Raw genomic sequence first — 24,586 nt, 5'->3', positions numbered from 1 at the left:
CTCTGACCCGTAACTATTGTAAAATGCTTCGAGCGGAAGTAGTGGCCTTTTGCACATGCGTGGTACCGAAATTTTAATATAACCACACTACGGATGGACAAGCACCTGTTTTTATGCGTTGTCGTTAGCAACAATGACGGTAAAACCATCGCGTGTCCGCTTGTTTATTTTCTACATAAACCTTTCACAGTAAAGCTCAAGATCCTGTTGAGACTTTTCAAAATAAGCTGAATCACATGAAAGAGTATGCAGAGTATTTACGGATGAGAAGCAAAAAAGGGCCGTCAGGTGCTAAAAAAATAAACCTTAGACTCAAATGTTAGAACAGGCGTTTCCCCGCAGCACGCTGTGTAATAAATACTCACAAAGAAGCTGTTACAACTTATGTCTAAAATTGTATCGTTTCATACATCGGTTAAAACACTCGACTCTAGATACACGACGCCCAGCTGGAAACACTTCACACAATTTGAGCTGCCCGAGATTAACAGAATTTACAGAAAATGTTACATTTTTGTGATTTATATCGTTATCAGGACAATGGATGTCTTATATCGGGATATGAGATTTTGAATGATGAATGATGAATGCTGAATTTGTTGGCATGTACCAAAGATTTTGGCATTGTATTAACACAAAGCTGCATGCTCCAGATCAGCAAACTGACTTTTTTTCTGCTTCTCATAGAGATTATAACACATTTATTTTCCAAAGAAGATGAACCCTAATTCTGTCTTTGACCAGCAGCTTCAAGATGTTTTTTCCCCTTGTTTATACAAATGCCAAAAGAGTGGATTTTCAGCACTGTAGAAACTGGTTTCAAAATGCACTTTCCATGAGCTCTGTTTTTGTGCACACTGCACCATTAAGTCAGTTAATGTGCAACTGAAAAAAAACTTAAAACAAAATAAAAACAAAAAAAAAAAAAACCTTTAGAAATCACGTTTTTAGGCAGTCGACAGATATGGTGGGAGCACACAAACCTCTCACAGACATTTAGCCTTTTTTTCTTTCTGTACACACTCTCCTTTTGGTCTCTTCCAAGAAATAGTAAGAAAACATACATTAGTTTGAAGTTTAGATCTAATCTCAAACATGGCATAAACTGGAAACCAGTGTAATATAAAACACATACGCAGGAACCACATGTTCTTGAAGTATCAAAGAAAGTAGCTTAAAAAACCCCACAGGAGCTGAAACCATGTAAGGACAAAGCCATGATTCGTGTAAGGAAAACCGTGTTCAGCTAAGAAACTCTATCTGATTAAAAGCTTAAATGCCTATATTCTTGCTATTACAGAGGCCTCGCTGTAGTCTCCTTTAGTTCTAAAGTACAAAACAAAAACAAGTTTCATAAATAGCTGATTCAAGAGTTTAACCAAATGGTAATGGCCTGTATTTATATAGCGCTTTTACTCAGTCCCTAAGGACCCCAAAGCGCTTTACACATCCAGTTATCCACCCATTCACACACTGGTGATAGCAAGCTACATTGTAGCCACAGCACACTGACAGAGGCGAGGCTGCCGGACACTGGCGCCACCAGGCCCTCTGACCACCACCAGTAGGCAACGGGTGAAGTGTCTTGCCCAAGGACACAACAACAGAGACTGTCCAAGTCGGGGCTCGAACCGGCAACCTTCCGATTACAAGACAAACTCCCAACTCTTGAGCCACGATCGCCCACAGTTCATCCAAGCATCATGCTTGGATGAACTGTAGTGAAAAAACATAAATTCTCATAGTAAAATATTTCAGTTATCTGTATTAACAATAAAGTGGCAAAGTAATCAATTATAAATCACCATCTTCTTTGTGACACAGACACAAACAGTAGTTTAGGCATCTGATCAGTATGCCTTCCTGTGGATATGCCCTGTTATGCTCTATGGACAGGGGTTTGTCAAGCTGTCCAAGCCAACTTGTTTAACCCACAGATCCACCACCCAACCCTTATGAATGGTGGAGAACTGGTGGATGGCATACTGCATTGGCACAAACAAAATATGTCTTTCTGACAGAACCTCTTTCAATATGAGTTGAATATGTTGGAAAAACAGACCTGTTTTTATTTTGAAAATTGATTCCATTGCTGCTCCGCCAATGCTTGCAATAAATCCAGTGCAATAGATAATTACCATGGAGGATATAACATTTCACAGAGTACATATTTATGAACTAACATAGCTAGATGTCTTGTAGGTTCAAAGGATAGGAAGGGTTTACGATAATGACGTGACACGCGAGGTTCACTATGAGACAGCCTGGCAGGTTACTTTCAGTAGGTGATTTTAACACCATGGTAACTCCATTTGAAAAGCCAACACTGAGAAAACAAGTCCAAACATTGAAAAGATTTTGTTATTTTCCTCCTTGGCAAGAATTTGAGGTGAAGACACACCGCCAAAGGAAACACATATTTTTGAAGACGCAAATTATGCAGTAAATCCTGAGAGCTCAGCCTCAGATTTACAACCTAATGAGAGGCAAAAGGAGTATTAGAGAGAAGATGATGAGGTAATGAAAATGGTGATGAGTTTCATATGTCTTGCCATAGACAGAAGGACAGAGTGCATGACAAAGACCGCACTGCAGCTTTTAAAAACCACATAATCACAAGGATGCAGAATGGTAGTCTAAACAACCCAAGAACGTTTCTCCAGCTAAGGGTGAAAGAACATGGGTACATGAAAGGAGATGAGATCATTTCACATTATATCTGCTGCAAATTCTTGCCATCTCATTACCATTTGATGGAATTTAGCTGATTGCCCCAAATCATTTCATTTACTTAAATTTAGAGATTCTTGGTCTTGGTTATGTATACTGTTTTATCATATGTTCCTAAGTAAGTGACTGCATCTCAGTTTAAATGGGCACCATTACAAGATCATCACTTTGCAAACACTGACATTATGACTTGGAAAGAAAAGTGTTGGGACTTTTCACCTCTCATCCAAGAAACCTCTTCAGTTCTAAGAGTCATTGGTGGAGAGTCCTAGATTTAATCCCTATGGGAGTGTCCCCAAGGAGGTCGTAGACCCCCTATTAATTCCTCTACCTAATCACACGAGCCAAGGTGTGAAAATGGGTGTGGGTCACAATCAACCAAGATTTTGGGTGAACCCATTGTGAAACCTAACCCCAACCTATCATGTGATTTACTAAGGTCAAATGGCCTTAAAGAAGAAACTTTAACAAGTCCAAATGCTTGTCTTTCTAAATTCCTTAGACTATGATGACCTGGATGACTGAGAACATTCACAGACACTGGCATTATGACATTTCTAACTGCCCTCGGCTTAGTGGTACTCTGGTTTCACTCAGGTGCTAATGAAAACTGTTGCATTGCAAATACAGGCTTTAAAAGCATTGTTTATTAATTTATGGCTCAATAACCACTTTAACATAACACAGCTATGACAGTTATCTAATGATGGTCATGATCACTCTTTTAAACATTGTAAACAATCTTGTGTACTTGTGGTTATTTGTAAAAGCCTCAGAAGTGGTAAATAAAATATTGTCATGCTTTGTGTAAAAATATCTATTAAGTGAGTTCATTGATAAATCCTTGCATTCTTTAATCTGGGGAGCGGTTTAAGCTTTATAAGCCTTATCTGAAGTCCCGAGGGAGAGTTTAAGGTGGCACTGTAACACTCAAGTGCTGGCTAATAACCCAGTTGCCATGGGCATAGCTTTGTTTTTTGTTTCAATTAATTTTCGAGTTTCTTCTCAGCTGTTTTAAGTTTGTTTTTGTATACTTTCAGTCCTTTCTTGTCCATACCACCAACCTGAGCAGCCTTGTTGTCAGCATTTGTAAATAAATTACATATCAGGTGATTAAAATTCCTGCCTCCAAGTGTGCTTCCTCCACTGCATCTGTAGCCCTCTTACAGAAAGCCCTCTTACGTCAAGAGAACAGCTTGACACATTAACTCATTTATCCAACTCACCTGGATCTACAGCGAGGACATCAGGACTGGATAAGTGTGACCTAATAGGTGCAAAGAGAGGGTAAGTGATCCAGACTGAAGGGATGGAGTTGGCAGAAGGCAGAAAAGGAGATCTATAGGACTGTCATAGGCCAATGGGAGCGGTCATAAAGATGCACAAAGACCACTGCCACCGCCAAATACCTCTAAAAGGTAAGACAGGTGCTGAGAGGCCAGCTGAAAGGTAGAAATAATAAGTCATCAATACATATGCCCTACAAATCACTGGATACCTAGCTGGAATATTAAGGTAGCCACAGAGGGAGATAGTGATGTTGACATGTGAAAACTCCTCATAATGCATGGAGGTCGCCACCTAAAGCACCCTGAGGTAGGGCTGTGCGATATGACCAAAATCTCATATCCCAATATAAGACATCTATCGTTTATAACGATATAAATCACAAAATTTTAACATTTTCTGTAAATTCTGTGAATCTCGGGCAGCTCAACTTGTGTGAAGTGTTTCCAGCTGGGCGTCGTGTACCTGGAGTCGAATGTTTTAACCGATGCATGAAACTATACATTTTTAGACATAAGTTGTAACGGCCGTACGTTTTCTTTGTGAGTATTTATTACACGGCGTGCTGCGGGGAAAAGCCTGTTCTAACGTTTGAGTCTAAGCTTTATTTCTTAGCACCTGACGGCTCTTTTTTGGTTTTCATCCGTAAACACTCTGCATACTCTTTCACGTGATTCAGTTTATTTTGAAAAGTCTCAACAGGATCTTGAGCTTTATTCTGAAAGGTTTATGTGGAAAATAAACAAGCGGACACGCAAAAGTTTGTCTTAATTTTTTTTTCTCCCATGTCACTTGCGGGGCTCCGTATTACTGTCGTTGTTGCTAACGACAACGCATAAAAACAAGCGCTTGTCCTTCCGTAGTTTGGTTATATTAAATATAAGAGAAAGAGAGAACTTTAACAAATTAATATAGCCACTACAGTGACCATCAAAACGGTGAAAAAATATTGCCGTAAACAGTTTATTTTGCGACACCACGAAACAAACGATAGCCTAAAATGAAACGATAGACGTTTTTATATCGTCATCCAATACATATCGTTACATCGAACAGCCCTACCCTGAGGCGCTATAAGCAAAGGAAAGAGCCTACTTAAGGATTAGTGAGTGTCCATACCACAATTCAAGATGAAGCACTACGCATTTGCGAATACATAAGGAAGATACCCCCCCTAAAATGAACTGCTCCAAAAAAAAAACCCAAATGCTATTACTATTATGGACAATATGGGATGTACTACCAACATTTAGAGGAAGTGGATGAAGAAATTAAGAAATCCAACCAGTGGCTAGGAATGGCGGGCTCAAAGGACAGCATAGAGGCTCTGATCATGGACACCAGTCTATGGTGGAAGGGTCGTGTTAAAGACTGAGCTACAATCCACAAAGAGCAGCCTTGTATACACCTCTTGGTGCTCCAGGTGGACCAGAGCAGAATGGAGAGAGGCAATAGCATCCTCTTTAGATTTGCTGGTGCTACAGACAAACTGATGTTTGTCCAAGGATTGCCCAAGAACTTGCTGGCTATGATGTGACTTTACTCAAAGCACTTCGTGACAAAGGATGTGAGTGCCACTTGGATGGTCATCATTTAATCTGTTTACAGTGGACTTTTCTGGCAGGGAGATAATGACAGAGGACTTTAAGAAGAGTGGAATTGTGGACTGTGACAAGAGTGAGTGAATGGTTGACAACCATGGTCAATTCCCTAGCCAGATGGTCTGCACAGTCTTTCAGCACCCATCCAGCCTCACTATCAGGGCCAGCAGCTTTCCTTGTGTTCTCTGTGCTCAGTATTCGGCCTACTGCACACTCCTTCATCATAAATGTGTTGGAGCTTCAGACTGGTGTGGGTGATGGAGTGCTGCTGAGACAGTCTCAAAGTGGGCAAAGAACAGCTTTAACTCTTTTGCCAGCAAGGCGTTGCCCTCAGTAGCTGAAAGGTTGCCAGACTTGTAGCCACTGATGTGGTGGATCCTTCACCATACCTGTGTGTTGTTTTTGCTGCTTAGGTGGTCCTCTGTCCTCAGGCTGTAAGCTGGCTCATCCTCAAATATGCCTCTCTTCACATTGGCTCCACGGAGAATTTGGTGTAGCTCAAATCTACAGCTGTGTAGTCTTCTAGTGGTTAAAATTATACAATTTGTTTTTTGGAAACATTCCTGCAGCTGGTGAGAGTTAGCTTCAGGCCATGTTTTTGTAATCTTAATTAGTGGGAGCCCTTTTCCTGAGTGGGGTGTATGCTAGAAGCAGGGACATATGGTCAGACTGACCAAGGAGAGTTAGTGCTTTTGTGCTCTAACCCTAACCCTGTATTGCTCCCCTGGTTGAACACTGGTGAAATTTAGAGAGCCCTGTCCTTGAATGAGTAAGTCCACAGCTATAATGTAAGCAGCCTCCAGTTATGTGCTCTCTCATACATGTGCCCAATATCTGCACTATGCTAGCATCAGGTAGTATGTAAACAGCAGTTAGCAGTATGACACTAAACTCCCACAGCAGAAATATGAGCCTGCAACAGTCACAAATTGAAAGTCCGGGGAGTAGACGCTGGTGATCACGTTTTCGGTGGTACATTAGCTGTTTTTCTATCTATATCTTGATTTGAGATCGGATGCATTCCTTTGAGCAGTGTATTTTCAGAAATACTAAGCACACACTACAAAAAACAAGATGAGAATACCACAGCTGACCTTCCCAGGTGTATCCAATGATTTTTTCCTGCTTTCTCTTTTTTCTACCTCTTATTTATTTATTTATTTTTTTAGGGGGTGATATGGTAAATATGGTGAAGGGAGCCCCAAAATAGCTGACATTTGCATGAAGAGAGAGGAGGAATGCAGTGGGTTACAATAATAACAGAATGGAAACTTTGCGTGAAATTGACTTTCAGCCTCGCAGTTAGCACGCGGGCCTCGTATAAGTAATGACTTCAACAGGCCTGCCAACTAAAGACACACATGTACCAATAGTAGTCGAAAGACAGAAACATATGCACACACACACACAATGGAAAGAAATGCCAGGTCCTGCCAATTAGCATCTACTAAATTTGCCAAAAAGACACACATGGCCAATACAAAGTGTTGAAAGAAAGAAGGAGAAAAAAAATAACTATGTACTTACAAATAATGGCCTTGAGAATTGATAAGCTCTAAAAAATCATTTTTGAGGGAGTATTGAATGATACAGTAGAAACACTTGTTTGATTGTGTGTGCGTCATTCCCTCGTCACATCTGTTTCTAATGGGCTGTTGGGCTCATAGTGGCACCCAACACATCTGGGGGTCTCTCTCTGAGATAGTAGAGAGACCAGGTCAGGATCAGACCTTGGACAATCACACACACTTTTCTCATTTACACATATGGCCCACTGGGATGGACTGCTCTTTCATCTGAACCTGCTACTTTTTCAGACACTATATGCAGTGAAAACTACATGGTTCACCGCTGTTCATGTTACATACATAGATCTTTACAATGCATACTTTGAGATGAGTGTTGTTGCAATTTGGTGCTACAGAAATAAAACTGAATTGAATTAAATGAACAAATGAATGGAAAGGAGGTGTATTTAATGGTGTATTTAATGATATACATCATTATTTGTTCAAGATGATAAGGACAGCAGACATAGTCATCATCATTTCTTGGTCATTTTTGTTATTTTAGGACTTCCTCTCCCACTGCAAATATGTATTCTGACCTTGCAGTGCAATTCTCTACAGCAGTCTAGTAACCAGTTTACTTTACCACTAAAGTTAACAGATTCAGTAGTGTTACAGTTAGTAGTAAGCATACCATTGCAATTGTGCATTTACACAAAAAAGAAGTTGGTACAGCCTGGTGAATGCTTGCTAGGACATTAGTGAGAGGTGTCTGCCACTTCCAGCTTGTCATTTTTCAGTGTGCAAAGTTATTGTTTAAACAAGTACCATTTAGCCCAAACCACAATGTATTCGTAAATCCTTAAAAATGAAACAATTCAGCAAGTTTAAGAAAAGAAATTGGTGTCCACAAAAATACAAACCATGATCCTTCTTTAAAAAAATAAAAAACCTTCTACATGTTTAATACTGTTTTATCACGTTAATTGCATCTTACCATTAGATGCAGGATGACCCTAACTCTACAGCATTTACAACATGTTTTATGTGCAATATAGATTATCGGCTGGGCAGATACGTTTTATAGGGGTGCAACGATACTCGTATCGATATCGAACCGTTCGATACAGTGCTTTCGGTTCGGTACGCATATGTATCGAACAATACAACATTTTTAATTTATTTTATCAACTTTCCTTCTGACGATGCTGTCTGTGTTGAGCGCTCAGTGGATCTGCGCTCGACAGTGCAGCCTAGGCGGAGTAGTCGAACACAGATTCACTGAGCGCAGGGCAAGCTAGCTAGACAGAAGTTAAGCTCGTTGCAACATGGCAAATTGAACCTCCCCCACCCTCATTCAGATCTGGCGTTTGGAACTATTTTGGTTTTCATGTGACGTATGACCCTGAAGGTAAGCGTGTCATGGACAAAAGTAAAACAGTATGTTGGATGTGCCAGCAATGCTCAATTGGTGGGAACTAGTGTGTTAGCGCAGTTAGCTCGTTAATGTGTTGATGTCTTCCAGCCCCACTCATGAGGCGATCCGCGGTAGCTCGTTAACGGAGATTTGCCGTGTTGTGACCTTAACGTCATTTCAGATTAACGCTGACAGCACTAGTGGGAACACAACCAATATGACTGCACATTTACTCCGACATCATCCTAGTGCAAAGACAAGTGGAAGCAGACAAAAACAAGCACGCATGCTACAAACTTTACCCGAGTCATTTAGACAGCCGTTAGCACATGATTCTCCTTATGGGGACCTGATATGTTTAATATGCTGCTGAGAATATAGCCCAGAAGAAGCGTATAGTATAGCTTTTATTTTGGAAAGAGACATTTCTCCATAATAAACTCTCTTTTCCAAAGATGAGTGATTCCTCAATCAGATACAGGGCTCGCAAAATCGCTAGCCCGACGTCCTGGGGCTTTTTTCCAGTCGGGCTACCAAAATCTATCTCAGCCCTGCCCGTTGGCCTATCGTAGGAAGGAAAAATATATGTCAATGCTTTTGCATTCTTTCGGAAATGTAGCTGGGTAATTATGTCATTGGCATCGGCCACTGTCAATATGTGACATACTGAAATCGCGTTTGAATTTGCGCTTGTTTTTTGCTTTCACTTTGCAATCGCGTGAACTGTGTATAGAAAGCGACAGTACTGATTGGTGAGTGATGATAATTTGCGCACCAATTCCTCTGACATCGTCTTATCAATCGTTAGCTTACTATGCAAACATAACAAGTGAAATCTCCTGCAGCTTAAACATGTGAAAGGTTGATCACGCAGAGAATCGCTGAGTGTTATGTGAGTGCGTGTGTAAAAGCAGCAGGATATATATTTTAGTTCTGCTGAGCCAAATAAGACAGGTCAGGGTGAAGAAGTGACAAAACGGAAAGGTTATGACAAATCAGACTATAAGGCAAAAAGAAAGTGCAGCTTTATGGTTTCATGGACAAAAGAATTTCTGTGGCTGCAATATGACGAGCTAAATAACCAGGGCTGCACATAAGTGGTCCGCAGGTGCGCATTCTCTGTCAAAATAAAAAACGCGCACAAGATAAGAAGTTGCAACGCGTGTTTGCGTACATAAGATTTTCAGGAGGAGGACAGACATTTGTTTAGAACTCTTAAAGATGTCGAAGAAGCTCCTTTAAGCAATTACTGTGATGTTCCTCCACCTCCAAAGAAATGTCAGGAGTCCGAACCACAAAAGAAGCGCGTATTCTCGGAAAAGTGGTTGCAGGAGGTGAGCTGGCTTCAAACAAATGATGAACGCACAGAGATGTGGTGCAGAATGTGCCGTGAAAATTTAATAAATGACAAATTAATAAAAAGGCATGATCATTTTTTTTGTATCGAAAAAATATCGAACCGTGACACCAAAGTATCGAACCGAACTGAACCGTGAATTTTGTGTATCGTTGCACCCCTAACGTTTTATATGTGCAAAATGTTAGTAAGATCAAAAAACAAAGCCCAAGTGACAGCACAATTGGAATAATGCATCAGTGGGAAGGGAAAATCCTAACAATGCATCCTAACAAGTCATAAACACAGTCACAGCTAGCGTATTTTAACAATAACTAATGCAATCTAAAGAGCAGTGGAAATAAGCAGATAGGTGAGTTTCAAATACCTGTGCGTAGCCATCCATATTGGATGGTGTATAAAAGAAGCAAAGAAGACTAAACATGCAAGGTGGAGTAGGTAGAGATCGTTGTTGGGGGTGATTTAAGACAGAAGGATAGCAGAAGAATGAAAGGGAAGGTTTACAAGATGGTAGTGAGATCTGCTGCAATGATGTATGGTTTGGAGGCAGTGGCATGAACAAAAAGATATCTTTCAGGAGGCAAAGCAGACCACGCCAACGGCAGATCACACTAATGTTGCAATTAAAAATAATTTTTTGCATAAATTCTATTTCTAATTTTATTGAATATTTATCAAATTAAATACCTACTACAGCTATTATACGCTTTACTCTACATCTGTTTCAAATTCATACCTTATTTGCCAATAAAAGCACTGTACTACTATTTAGTGTTTTTAGTGATGCCTACTACATCAAACAAAAACAATGAAACCACTGATAGAGAAAGGGCTGACTCATTTATTTAGACAACTGGTGAAATGTAATTAGCGAGTCATCACAGTAGGAAGTGATATTTCGACCTACAGCAATTGTAACACTTTGACTGAAATTTTCCCTTTTCCTACGTCATCTTCCTGCCTACTGTTAGTCCCACTACACACACACACACACACACACACACTGTTAGGCCCTTCTGCAGCCCCTAATCACTTTGCAGTGTTTTATTGGTTTTGTTTTGTTTCTTGCACTTTTAATACGATTTCTCACTTTCTTATTAGCATGTTGTTTTCTTTCTGAATCAGTAATCGGAATGAGGAGCACAGTAACAACGTCTGAATGTAAAAATGATAACCCTGTGTGTCTGTGTATTCCTGTCGACCTTGTGGTGATTGCAACAGAGTAAAACTGGGTTGGGACTCAAGTCATTCAAAAGGTATTTAAAAAAAAGTTCTGCAGTATTCAGTTTTGAATTTAAGAAGGCCGTCTGTGAAAAATCATTTATTAAATGACAAATTCACCTGAATCGGAAGTGGGAATCGACCTCTGCAAAAGCAGGAATACAACACTAACAGTACTGATCAGCATTTACTGTTCAAGGAACGCATCAGAGTTTCCAGAGAAGCTACAGAAGCAACAGACTCCAGGAAAAAAGAAGAAGAAATAACCGAATGTCTTTGAAAATGTTGCATTATGTGTGTGTTTGATACCATTTTATATTATTGATACGAACTGAAATGAATCTTGTGTGTTTTATAAGGAATTAAGTAAATCATTACTGTCTGTAACCTCAGTGTGTCCCAGACCTGGACAAAAAAAGCTCCCCACTGTTTGTTTTTTTAAAGTTATCTTGGAGGCTCTTTGCATTTGAGTCTCATATTTTGGAAGATAAATGAAAAACCTGTTTGGTCCTGAGCTGAAAAAGCATAAGGACCTCTGCTTTATCGGGCATAACAGGGCCCAAGAAAAATCAAGATTCCTGGTGAGGCTCATGTTAAACTAAGTTAACCACCTGCTGGTATCTTTTTTTGTCCAGAAACATTTAGGAAACTGATTGCTGCCTTTCTCGGGTTAATCAAAATAGCGGAAGAATCCTGAAAGGGCGATCGTGAGTAAATAAAGAGCTTCTGTTTAAATTATCTAACTGATTTCAGTTTTATACATCCTGAAACTTTGTGTGTCAGACTGAGGAGCTAGACGAGGCACAATCTGTGGCCTTCTTCTCTAGTCCCAGGGTCACTTATATTTCAAAAAGAAAATAACAATAAAAAAAATGCCACTGCAATGAGATTAGGGGCTGCAGAGGGGCGTAACGCACACACACACGTCCCCACACCAAAATCAAGGCACACTCTATGTGCATTCTTTTTAAATATAGTTTGTGTTCTCAGGACAATCTCCTGCATTTCATCCCCATGTATAAGTGAACTGGAAGACATGAATCTGCTGGATCACATTCCATCCAGTCAGTACACTCCAGCCTTAGGAAAGACATGTCTTGTTCCATCTGCATGTGGTCTAAAGGAATGCAGAGGAGATAGGTATGAGCTAAGATTTGTGTGTGCATCCATACTCTCTGTCTCTTTGACTCTCAGTCTCAGTTGGGGCTTAGTCTACATTCTCTGTGGGGGACTAGAGTTACTTTTTTCCATAGTCTTCCCCCTGCAGGCTTTTAATAAACAGCCTTTATCTGTGATCAGACTCCAATAACAAAGCTGATCCTGCCCGTTTATTCTTTGTACAGCAATTGGAACTGCATTTTTAAAACATCTCATTTTGGTTGAAAAACAGTTCAAAACAGAAAGTTTTAGTCATGTGCTAGATGCCCTTTACATGTCCTTCCTGGATTTTCTAGAAAGGGAAGGTTTGTGTACAAGAAGATTCATTAACCCTCTGAGGTCTAAAGCCATCATCAGTATTAGCCACAACTCTAGGCCTTGTCCCTTCACTAAAAAGACTTGGGAGAACAATGTAAAACAAGGATATTCTAATAGCATATGGTTAAGATTACAGGTATGGTCATCACCAGTAACGATGAACTTTCTCAGAATTCTGACTTTTTTTTAGAATTCTGGAAGAGAAGAAAAAAAGACATGCCAAGGCTCGCAAAATCTATCATATAGCCCGACAGGCGGGGCTGAGATAGATTTTGGTCTCCCGACCGGAGATATCGCTAGCTCCGGGACGTCGGGCTAGCGATTTTGCGAGCCCTGCTGATGCCCACTTTTTTTTCTGGTGGCCCTCTTCCATATAATGTAGAGAAATTGAATATCAAATGGAAATAGACTATCAACAAATTTAAAAAATAACACACACAAAAGTTATAAATTGATTTGCCTGCCATAGAGCGAATTAAGTATTTGATCCCAAAGGAAAGCGTGATCTAGTACTTGATTAAGAAACCTTTCCTAGCAAGTGATGGTTGCCAACGGCAACGGTTTCTCATAATTGGAACTGTAGAGTACAAGGACATTTAACCAAATATTAGTTGGGATTTATGTTCATTTCTATTTCATAAAATTTATTTTAACTTGTTTGCCTAATTCTTGTTTTTAAAAGTCTTTACATTTATGCATGCATTAAAGTCATTAGTATATGCTGTACAACTATTCCACAATGGTTCAAAGTTCAAAGAAATCATCAAGACCCCAAAATTACCATGATACTGTAGAGATTTATCAAGCTTGTCTAAATATTAGTCTGTTTTGGATGGACTCTTTTTTTTATTGTGTTTCATATGCATTATCTCTAAAATACTATACACAGCACCTAAAAAAATTCACAACGTAAAACGTGAAAAGAGGTCACAGGCAAAGAGACTGAATGGAAATCTTGGTAGTCTGTGAGGACTTCTGATGGGCAGATTTTATAGAGTGGATGAGAAAGACAGAGGAAGATTAAGACAAAGGCACTCCTGTGTGCCAACCTTGCTGAACTGTGGGAAGACTACACAGTCATAGACACATCAACACTCAGCTCATACCCCCTAAGACTGTGACTCACACCAGCAGTTTTTCATCTGTTAAAACCCGTCACATATTCTGCTTTTACACAAACACATACTCGCACATAGGATGAAACCCTCCCCTTTCCAGTATTTCTCACTAATGCTTTTCTTGTACGTACCCTGCAGAACAATCTGGATAGCATCTGACATATTAATGGAGAAGAACTCCCCCTAACCTGGTTCACTGACATCCTGACTTATTACACATACATGCAACTCTATTACACTTGAGCAAATGTTGACTTACACAGTCTTTATCACCTGAAGCTACTATTTATCTTCATACGGTATTTGAAAGATTCTTCGGGATTAAAAATCTTGCACAAGAACATCTACATTTTTTATAAATCATAAACATAGTTCATGTATAGATATAAATATATATTCACTTCTCAGAGGATTAGTAAGAATGAAGTGAGGGCAGCTATGAATAGGATGAAGAGTATTAAAGCAGTTAGACCAGATACCTGTGGATGTATGGAGTTGTCCTGGAGAGAGTGCAGAGGACTTCTTATTCAGACTGTTTAATACAAACTTGGAGAGTGAGAGGATTTCTAAGAAATGAGGGAGAAGCGTACTGGTACAAGAACAGGGGTGATGTGCAGAGCTGTAGTAAAAGCACTGACAGCTACATCAAGGCTCTTTATATTGTAGGCTAGAGACCCTACAATAATAGAGAAAGAAGTCCAACGATCAGACAACCACCTATGAGCAAGCACTTGGAGACACTGGGAAGGAAAAACTCCCTTTTAACAGGAACAAACTGCTGGCAGAACCAGGCTCTGGGAAGGGCAGCCATCTGCTGCAACTGATTGGACATGATAGAAGCTAGAAAGTAATCATATCCAATGATTAAATGCAAAGTGTTGTACAAACACATAGAGTTAAAAAAAATGTGAGTGAAGACGAAATGCTCAGTATATCATGAGAAGCAGCCTCAACTTATTGCAGCATTACGAAGGGAGGGTTCACAGTCACCCGATCCAACCTTAACTATATGCTTTATCAAATACTGAATTGCACTAGTTTAATCTAGATGTAATAAATACATGAACAGTTTTTTCAGCATCACTGAGTTTGTAAAGAAAGCTGCATTCTCAATCATCCAGGTAAGAAAATCAGAAAAACTCAGAAAAAAAAATTCAAACGTAGTGTTTTCAGTGGTAGAAACATTTTGCCACTTATCCAAGTGACTTCTTCAATTTCCACTGGTAGTGACCAAAATGAACATGACTTGAGAAACAACATCAGAGAAACAACTCAGGTTGAGCAGTTTACAGACAAAGTTAAAAGGCGAGACTGGGGTGATTTAGAGGAGGGATAGTGGCTATACTGCCTATATACAGGACAAAGGATGCTAAATATAGAGCTCCCAGACAGGAGGAAAAGAGGAAGACCACAGAGAGGATTCATGGTTGTAGTAAAGGAAGATTTGGTGTTACAAAGGAAGATGCTAAGCACAGGGTGACAGATGATCCACTGTGGTGACCCCTAAAGGGAACAACATCTTTAAAATAATCAATTAATTCATAAATATACTAAAATCTTTAAAAGACAGGATTAAAAAGAGCTCGGCGATTTAAAATAAAATTTATAAAAGCTACTTTATTAATGGACTTACTGTTCTAGTAAATTAAATATGGCAAGTTAAATCAAAAATGATGATTGTAGCATTTATTCATGTTGGTTCAACCAGCTGTTGCACTTACATCACATTTTGTTAGAGTTATTGACCAAACATAGAAAACTTCACACTGAACTTTATAATTTAATACGGATATGAATAACACCAAAACAAATATGCAATGAACTGGCCATTATATAGCACTTTTCTATCTCTAAAGTTAGAAATATCCTGTCTCAGAGTAAAGCTGAAAAACTAGTTTGTGCATTTATTACTGCTAGGGTGGACTACTGTAATTCATTATTATCAGGATGTCCTAAAAACTCCCTTAAAAGACTTCAGTTAATCCAAAATGCTGTAACAAGACTACTGACAGAGGAGATTTCTCCTGTTTTGGCTTTCCTTCAGTGGCTCCCTGTTAAATCCAGAATTCAGAATCCTGCTCCTCACATACAAGGTCTTAAATAATCAGGGCCCATCTTATCTTAATGACCTTATAGTACCATATCACCCTATTAGAGCACTTCGCTCTCACACTGCAGGCTTACTTGTTGTTCCTAGAGTATTTAAAAGAAGGATGGGAGGCAGAGTTTTCAGCAGACAGACACTATCTCTACTTTTAAGATTAGGCTTAAAACTTTCCTTTTTGCTAAAGCATAGAGTTAGGGCTGGGTCAGGTGACCCTGAATCCTCCCTTAGTTATGCTGCAATAGGTATAGGCTACTGGGGGATTCCCGTGATGCATTGAGTATTTCTTCTTCACTCATTATGTGTCAATAGACCTCTCTGCACTGAATCATACTTGTTATTAATCTCTGTCTCTCTTCCACAGCATGTCTTTTATCCTGTCTTCCTTCTCTCTCCCCAACAGGTCGCAGCAGATAGCGGCCCCTCCCTGAGCCTGGTTCTGCCAGACGTTTTTCCTTCCCACTGTCGCCAAAGTGCTTGCTCATAGGGGGTCATATGATTGTTGGGTTTTTCTTTGTATGTATAATTGTAGCTTCTACCTTACGATATAAAACGCCTTGAGGTGACTGTTGCTGTGATTTGGTGCTGTAAGAATAAAAATTGAATTGAAATGAACTGACAAAACACTATACACCAGAGTTCACCATATATTCCTAATAGTGCTTTAGTGTATACACTCTAAGCACTTTATCAGCCTCACATTCATGGCCCATCACTAATTAACCTGATATTCTAGGGCTCAGATTCACCAGAGCCACTTGGTAAATGGCTTTGGTATTTACTACCAGGTCATAGATCTGCAATCTCACTCATAGTTGCTTCAATCGCTCACCTAGAAGATGATCACCTCAGGTGCCACACACTTTGCTGCTATTTCACCAATGTCATTTTTATTTTCTATACTTCTTTATCACTACTTAAAGAGTTGGTGGAAAATATAGGATTTCAGTTTATGTGCGTAGTCACGTAAATGAGTGCATTTGGAACAAATGTTGACGTAAGCATTTGTGTATGTGCCTGTTTAAGTGTGATTGCAGATGGATTGCTTGAATAATTCATGCAGGGATAAGGTGAAGAATATAGGCAACTATGGCTCTCAGGACGGAACAAATACTTTTTCATGGCACTGTACAACGCTGTGAACATACACCACTCTTCCTCCACAAATAGAATTGAAATTGAATATCTGGAAAACATCTGGTTGTCAAATAAATAGATGTTTCAGTTTTGCTACAAACCTCCACCAGCAACCACCACCAAAGCAATGAAAAGGAATGATGGCTTTCTGGGCTCATATTGACAGACACTGAATTATCCAAACACATTACTTGTGAGCTGCAGATCCCGGCCGTGTCCCGACTTGAAATTAGGCAGTCTATCTGCGCAGCACAGGCATTACAATCATGCATTTCTTTCATTTCTTTTCAGTCTTCTCACAAGCGCTGACAGGCCAGAAGAAGCAGACATCAGGAGAGAGTGAGGCAGGAAGGCAGCTGTGCTCTGTGGATGCCTCCTCGGGTTGGAAACAATTATTTAGACGTATTGTTCTGCTCTAAGAGCTTGTTAGCAACTTTTTCAGATTCAGATTCAAGATCCAGTCATTGACTATAATTGACTCTTTGTTTGTTGAGGCCATTAGCAGGTTGTAATTCACTACACACAGAGACACACACTGCAGAGCAAATATTTCATCTTTTCTTTTTTTTCCTCATGACTTTTAACTATGAGTGTAGAGTCCCCACCTGCAGGCAGGATTGAAGACAGAGATTTATACAAACTGAGAGAGACACTGGAGATAGGGAGCAGACTGGAAATGTTGGCCTAAAGCTAAGCACAGTACGGTACACATACCAAAGGTGGGGGTTGGGGGGTTTAAGAGAGAGAGAACCGACAAAAGGAGGAAATGGACAAAAGAGAGGACAAAGGAAATTGTGCTGAGGATGAAGAAGAAGAAGAGAGGTCAAAAGAAACACAGCTGTTCAAAGTTAAACAAGGAGGGCACACCGATTAGTTAGAAAATGACATATACCTGATCAAGGAAACCCAAAATAAATAAATAAAGCAGTGGTTTGAGTCCTGTAACAAGATAAATATGTATCGTGCATGCTTGAATTATATCTTGCATTGTTACACCTCAACACACAAACCCAAACAGACCCAGATGTCCAATAGTGATGATGTCACGAGCAGAACCAACAGCATTAACAGAGCTGAGGTAATTAAGACTCAAAACCAGTGAGTGTAAATATTAGGGGTGCAACGATACACAAAATTCACGGTTCGGTTCAGTTCGATACTTTGGTGTCACGGTTCGATATTTTTTCGATACAAAAAAAATGTTCATGCCTTTTTAATTTGTCATTTATTAAAATTATGAATATATATTTTAACTCAAAAGTGCAGTTTTTGAATTTAATGTTGCTGAAACAACAAAGTAATAAAAAAAAATAAATCTATCTGATCGAGAAATCACTCATCTTTGGAAAAGAGTTTATTACAGAGGAATGGCTCTTTCCAAAATAAAAGCTATACTATACGCTTCTTCTGGGCTATATTCTCAGCAGCATATTAAATATATCAGGTCCCCATAAGGAGAATCATGTGCTAACGGCTGTCTAAATGACTCGGGTAAAGTTTGTAGCATGCGTGCTTGTTGTTTTTGTCTGCTTCCACTTGTCTTTGCACTAGGATGATGTCGGCGTAAATGTGCAGTCATATTCGTTGTGTTCCCACTAGTGCTGTCAGCGTTAATCTCGTTGAAATGACATTAACGCCACAACATGGCAAATCTCCGTTAACGAGCTACCGCGGATCGCCCCGTGCGTGGGGCTGGACGGCGTCAACACGTTAACGAGCTAACTGCGCTAACACACTAGTTCCCACCAATGTAACTGAGCATTGCGTGGCACATCTGACATACTGTTTTACTTTTGTCCATGACACGCTTACCTTCAGGGTCATACGTCACATGAAAACCAAAATAGTTCCAAATGCCAGATCTGAATCAGGGTGGGGGAGGTTCAATTTGTCATGTTGCAACGAGAGCTTAGCTTCTGTCTCGCTAGCTTGCCCTGCGCTCAGTGAATCTGCGTTCGACTACTCCGCCTAGGCTGCACTGTCGAGTGCAGATCCACTGAGTTCTCAACACAGACAGCATCGTCAGAAGAAAAGTTGATCAAATAAATTAAAAATTTTGTATTGTTCGATACATATGCGTACCGAACTGAAAGCACTGTATCGAACGGTTCAATACGAGTATTGTTGCACCCCTAGTAAATAGGAATAAATATATGAACCATAGTGTTTGAAAAGATATGCCAAAGATGATGTATATTATATTGAACTTTTCCTCATTGGAATTTTGCTATACTGGACTTTTTAAGTTACATCTTGTGAAGAATGCATTCTTAGAAGTGAGCAAAGGAATAGTTCAAGCTATAATTAAGCCTCTGAGTGATTCAGATAGGGGCTGCTGAGAGATAACAGCAGAATGACAAAATCTGCATTAGGACGTTGAAGAGGTGGCAGTATTTGTACCTCATCCAGCGAAGGACTAATGGGTTCTTTGAACTTGCATGTAAAGGAATTTTAAAAACCAACAAAAACACTACGTTGGATTAAGGTAATACTTAATTAGTCATCAGTCAAGAGTCCTTACACTACCCCCTCTTGCTCTGTCCTGTTTATGTGTGTTTCTGCAGGCTGTTCCAGTAGTTGGGGGAACATAGCATCAGGGTAAATGGAGACACCTGGGCCTTCACCAGTCTGGCAGAATACTGTTCACTCATTCACACATACACCGTCAATACTGGTGACTACTATTTCTTTCATTTGTTTTCTGTTGTTATCGTCATGCCTTTCATGCCAGAGTCAGGTTTCTGTTAAGCTATAGCCTCAGCAGTCTGGACAGTGGACAAAAGAGGAAAACTAAACAATGTTTATCAATCCTTGCAGCTTACAGGCAGGTGCATTTATAACTATGTAAGTAAATGAAGAATGATTTGGTCTTTAAACTCTAACGATGTAGGGTTTAATGCCTAACCCAACCAGTAAGTAAATCGTGACCTTGTGCCTGAACCAAACTGGGTGAAGATTCATTCACAGGTTTAGAGACCAGCTGCTGCCCCCAGCTGGTTGGTGAGTGCTGACAGTTGCAATGTGAAATTGCTCACATAAAGGTGAGCAATTAGAGATTCCTTCTCAGTTGCCTCAACCCTCACTCATAACTTGCGTGAGTAAGGCTTGTGACCAGTTTCACTTAGCGACTACCAACAACAGAGAAGACTTTTTTTTTCCTAGCGACTGGTAGTTGCTGACTGGTTTCTAAGACTGAAGCCTTACTCCTATTCTTTAATGACTATATTTTAAGCCCTAGAACATGTTCAACTGAAGCAACAAAACAAATATAAATCATTAACTGTAAACAGACTTAAGGCAAACTTTGACAAGTTTCTCAGACGCTGCTTTGTTTTAGTCATAACAAGTGGTGAGAACTGGTATACCAGTTCACTAAGGTTCTTTCTGCCATTATACAATAGCTTTTTCCAGTCATTAGTAACATTTGTTGTAGGAATTCTAAAACTGTAGAGGAAAATAATCTAGTTATCAACACTGATGTAACACTGTGAAACTGTTAACTGTCAGGGTTCCTGGGTCGTTGACCCAGTGCTTTCAGTTTTGTTCATGTTCAGTTTATTTTGCCACTTCCATGTTCTCACTTCCTGCTTTTCCTGTGTCAGCTCGTCTCGTGTCATTAGCCAGATTATGTTCAGCTGTGTACTCATCGGTCTCTCATTATCATCCTCATCAGTCTGTGTATTTAAGCCCTCTGTTTCTACTCGTTCACTGTCGTGTCATTGATGTTGTTCAGTCTTTCAGCCAGTCAGTCCTTCGTTCCTGCCCTGTTCATCCACGATTCATAATAAACCATCTTCAGTTCTTCACTATCCACGAGTCCTGCGTTTGCGTCACTTCCTCGCCTCCACACACGACACTCCTGACATTAACCCAGACAGAAGCTCTCCAGTGAAACTACAAAGTGTGTGCTACAAATCTCACTTCTCACCTTTCCTCCGCATGTGCAGATTACATTGTTGGCTCAAAGCTCCATTCAGTCTACAAGTCTACAGGATGTTTACAGTTTGTTTGCCTGCTTTTGTCTGTTGTCACACAGTAACTGGCTGTGGGGAAGCTGGTCTGTCCTTTGAACTAATCCAGGACATAACAAAAATCAGAGAGATAGAGATACAAACAGGGGTTTAAAAAAAGAAAGGAGTCTGGGAATAACTGTACATGAATAACCCACAAACAAAACAGTCAGAAATGTCTGTATAGGCCAGCATGATGCCTGCTATCTGAAAGGTTACTGGGTTACCGATATTTTAGGTACCACAGCATATGTGTCTATTTGAATATCAAATGGGTACCAAACTGTCAGTTATACACAGACTGGAAAAGCAGTCTGAAGTACACAGCTTGTAGACTGTGTCGACTGACAAACCCCTCTGACCAGCCACACTTATAAGCTGCTGTGTCTCACATGAATCATATAAATTGGATTAACGGTGTATAGTAAGGCTGTCATTGATTATCTAAAATTACCATAAAAGAAAAAAGGTGTTTATTCACAGGCCCGCATCAAACTTGGTACAATTACAGCTGAGAATTTTAAAGAAAACATATATAATAGGACTTATTATACGACTAACTGACAGGAAAGACAGAATGGCAATGGCCCCATCCTGTATATGGTGCTGCTCATATAATCATCAGCTATTTATACTGGTTGTTATTTAATATGATTTCTGTTATTTGTAAACACTGATCTACTTATAACTCACAAACCTAAATAACTCAATTACTAACAAATTACTAATAAATAGGATTTTGAGCTGTGGAAATAATAGTGGAATAAATAATAGGGGGGCTTTTAATTGTAAACATAGAAATTAACATGGAAATGACAGAAAAGGCAAGGAATTACTGGCCACAACCCCTGTTCACAGCAACTACATGGGGCCTTTTATGTCTATCATGGTTCTTTGGATGTAATAATATCTGGAAATATTCTCCTCTCTCTGTCATTTGTTCTGACTTTCTTTCACCCTCGGTTAATGTCACAGAATGATAAAGACGCGCCAGATTAGAAGTAAAAAAAATAAGTTAAAAATTGTGAAATTCTTAAAACTTAAACCATGTGGTGACTGTTCAAATGTATGTGTAATGTGAACATGAACGTGTGTAAAATGGTTACACCTTTTCATACACAAAGACAAAGAAACAGAAACAGTGCTTATCATTTGAAGTATATCTTTGAATCGGTCATCATAAAGATTTGTTTGTTGAGGAACAAAGTAAAAAATAGTAAAAAAGTAAAGATTTTAGAGGACTTCATTAAATGAACATTAATATACAAAACAGCTGATTTGGGGTTTATTCTAACTGGCTGAGTAACTGATCACTACAATTTCAACATTTTCAAAGGTGACTAAAGGGATCATTTTTATTAGAAGTCATCTCCGGTGCAAGCTGACTTTTTTAATCCTATTAATTGTTCCACCCTAATTATTCTTCATCTCATGTTTCATCTGTCTAATTGCTCTGTTGTATTTGAATAACTGCATCCGGGTGGGGGTTGCCAGATCAGCTGATGCCTGTGCCTCTCTTTAAGACACGAGGCAACACTAGCAAAATGTCTTAACCCTCTTGAAACAAATGTGTTCAAAATTTTAAACAAATATGGAAATCACCTCTGATATGTTCGGATTCTAGATGGCATATAACCATAAAAAAATTGATAAACATAAACTTTTTTTCTTTAGATATATCATTCTAATCGATCAAAAGTGGATTAAAAAACAGTAACGTTGCCTTAAACGATGCGTTTTTTCATGTTGAAAAGTCTTAATTTAATGAATTAGTCTGTTAACTGGCCTCTCTTTGCTCTTTTCATTTCAATGACGACCACTTGTCTGGAAGTCACAGCTGGGAAAGCTGACAGAGATCCATGCTCCCAGCTGGTCCCCTGTTCACCCCCTCCTTCCTCCTCCTCCTCCTCCTGCAGGGCTGCTGATGCTGAGAGCAGCCTGCAGTATCCAAACACAGGCATCACACACCCAAGGTCTACCAATTATTCACACCTCTTTCTCCCTGCCTCCTCCTTTTCCTGTCTTCGTCTGTGTTACCACATGGCCCTTTGTAGCTTTATTCTAATGTCCTTTAATATTTACCAATAATACAAAACATGTAAAAAAAAAAAATACTTTAAAGAAAATACACTAAAATGTCTAAATAGGAAAATGAAATGAAAATATCAAAGAGTAGATGCAACTGAAGACAGCGTAGTCACTACACAGTATCACACACACACACACCAAAAGACTACTCAAAGGTACAACTACAGAGAGTTGGGGACAGTAAATATCACAAACGAACCAATAGGAATTTAGTGTCATTAAACCGTTATTTAAAAATGTAGGCAGTAAATAAAGCCCAGCACACAGCTTCCATCAATTTTTTTGAATGAATTCAGCAACACACCCAGACGAACTGCGAGCAACTTGTTAAATAAAGTCTACGACCAGAGGTCGTTTGAATCCAGACAGCGGCTTACCTTTGTCGTTTTTCTCCTTATCCATGTTACAACGGACAACATGGATAACTCCTCTCCAGCCGGTCACAATAAAGGAAGGGCGGGTGCACCCGTCAAGCACCCCCCTCTCCGTCTCCTCCACCCTGTTCTGACAGGAAGTGAGTGATAGGAGCGCCGTCCAATCATAGGCTGTATCGCGGGAGGCGGGTCTCGTGGCCATGTGGGCCCGGAGGACCCATTGTAGAGCGTGTTGTGTAGCCATGTGAAAGCAAGTGAAAGCTGTTTGGCATATACAGTCGCAACGCACTGGAGCACCAAAGCACACCTAAACAAACAAACAAACAAAAAAATCTGCTGCTCTTTGCCCACACAAACTATGAAACTATAGGGCTCAGTTAATGTTTAATCTTAAAACATAGATAAATAACTAGAAAGTATTTAACTCTGTGAGACTTCATCTCAAAAACAAAAAATACGTTTAGGAAAATTATTCAGCCTTTAGCAAAACAATACCATGTATTTTATAAAGCTTGTGTTTCTGATAGTTTTTTATTCATCATCACCTCTCAGATCCATTTCTGGAAATGAGACAAGTTTTAAAGGGGAAAATAATTCTATAATATTCTTTTTTAAAACATAAGAAAAAGAGACAATATTTATAGTTATTTACCTTTTATAGTCTTTTTTTTACAGTCATAGCTTTAACTACGTTCCTTTGCCTTACGTCATGGTGTAGATAGGAAGAGAAATAGAGTAGGGGTCATCTTGAAAGAAGAACATGTGAATAGGTTTGTGGAGTCGAAGAGAGCATCAGATGGATTTGTGAGTTTATAGTTGGAAATCAAAGGGGAGAATGTAGCTAGAGCGCACTGGAAGTTAATCTGTAGCATGACTTTCAAAGTCAAGAAGAGGAGGAGAGTGAAGGCAGCGATTAAATGGTTGAAGTTGAAGGAAAGATGTTGCACAGAGTTCAGGGAGGAGCTGAGTAAAAAGTGTCAAGGTGGAAGAATTGCCAAATGACTGGAAAAGTACAGCAGAAATGGTGAGGGAAACTGTCAAGAAAGAAAATCCTCTGAACAGAAAAAAGAAGACAAGAAAAATTGATGGTGGAATGAAGAAATGCAGGCATTCAAAGTAATATCTTAGCAAAGCAAAAGTAGGATTGTCCGAGAAAGT

General features: G+C 39.5%; 1 protein-coding gene across 1 annotated transcript in view; it reads right to left on the bottom strand.

Annotated features, from left to right (window-relative positions):
* The window catches only part of afap1 (actin filament associated protein 1), a 93,575-nt gene extending 70,034 nt beyond the window's left edge, over positions 1–23,541 (bottom strand). Inside the window, exon 1 of the mRNA XM_087837787.1 lies at positions 23,432–23,541. Coding sequence (XP_087693913.1) covers positions 23,432–23,456 — 25 coding nt within the window. The 5' untranslated portion in view covers positions 23,457–23,541. The remainder of the gene's footprint in view (positions 1–23,431) is intronic.
* Between the last annotated feature and the right edge of the window lie 1,045 nt (positions 23,542–24,586).

Source organism: Neolamprologus brichardi, chromosome 3 (assembly GCF_056152115.1).
Source record: "Neolamprologus brichardi isolate AB-2024 chromosome 3, ASM5615211v1, whole genome shotgun sequence".
In the NCBI taxonomy this organism is placed as follows: Eukaryota; Metazoa; Chordata; class Actinopteri; order Cichliformes; family Cichlidae; genus Neolamprologus; species Neolamprologus brichardi.
Note: the sequence above shows the minus strand (reverse complement) of the source record. Positions and strands in the feature narration are given on the sequence as shown.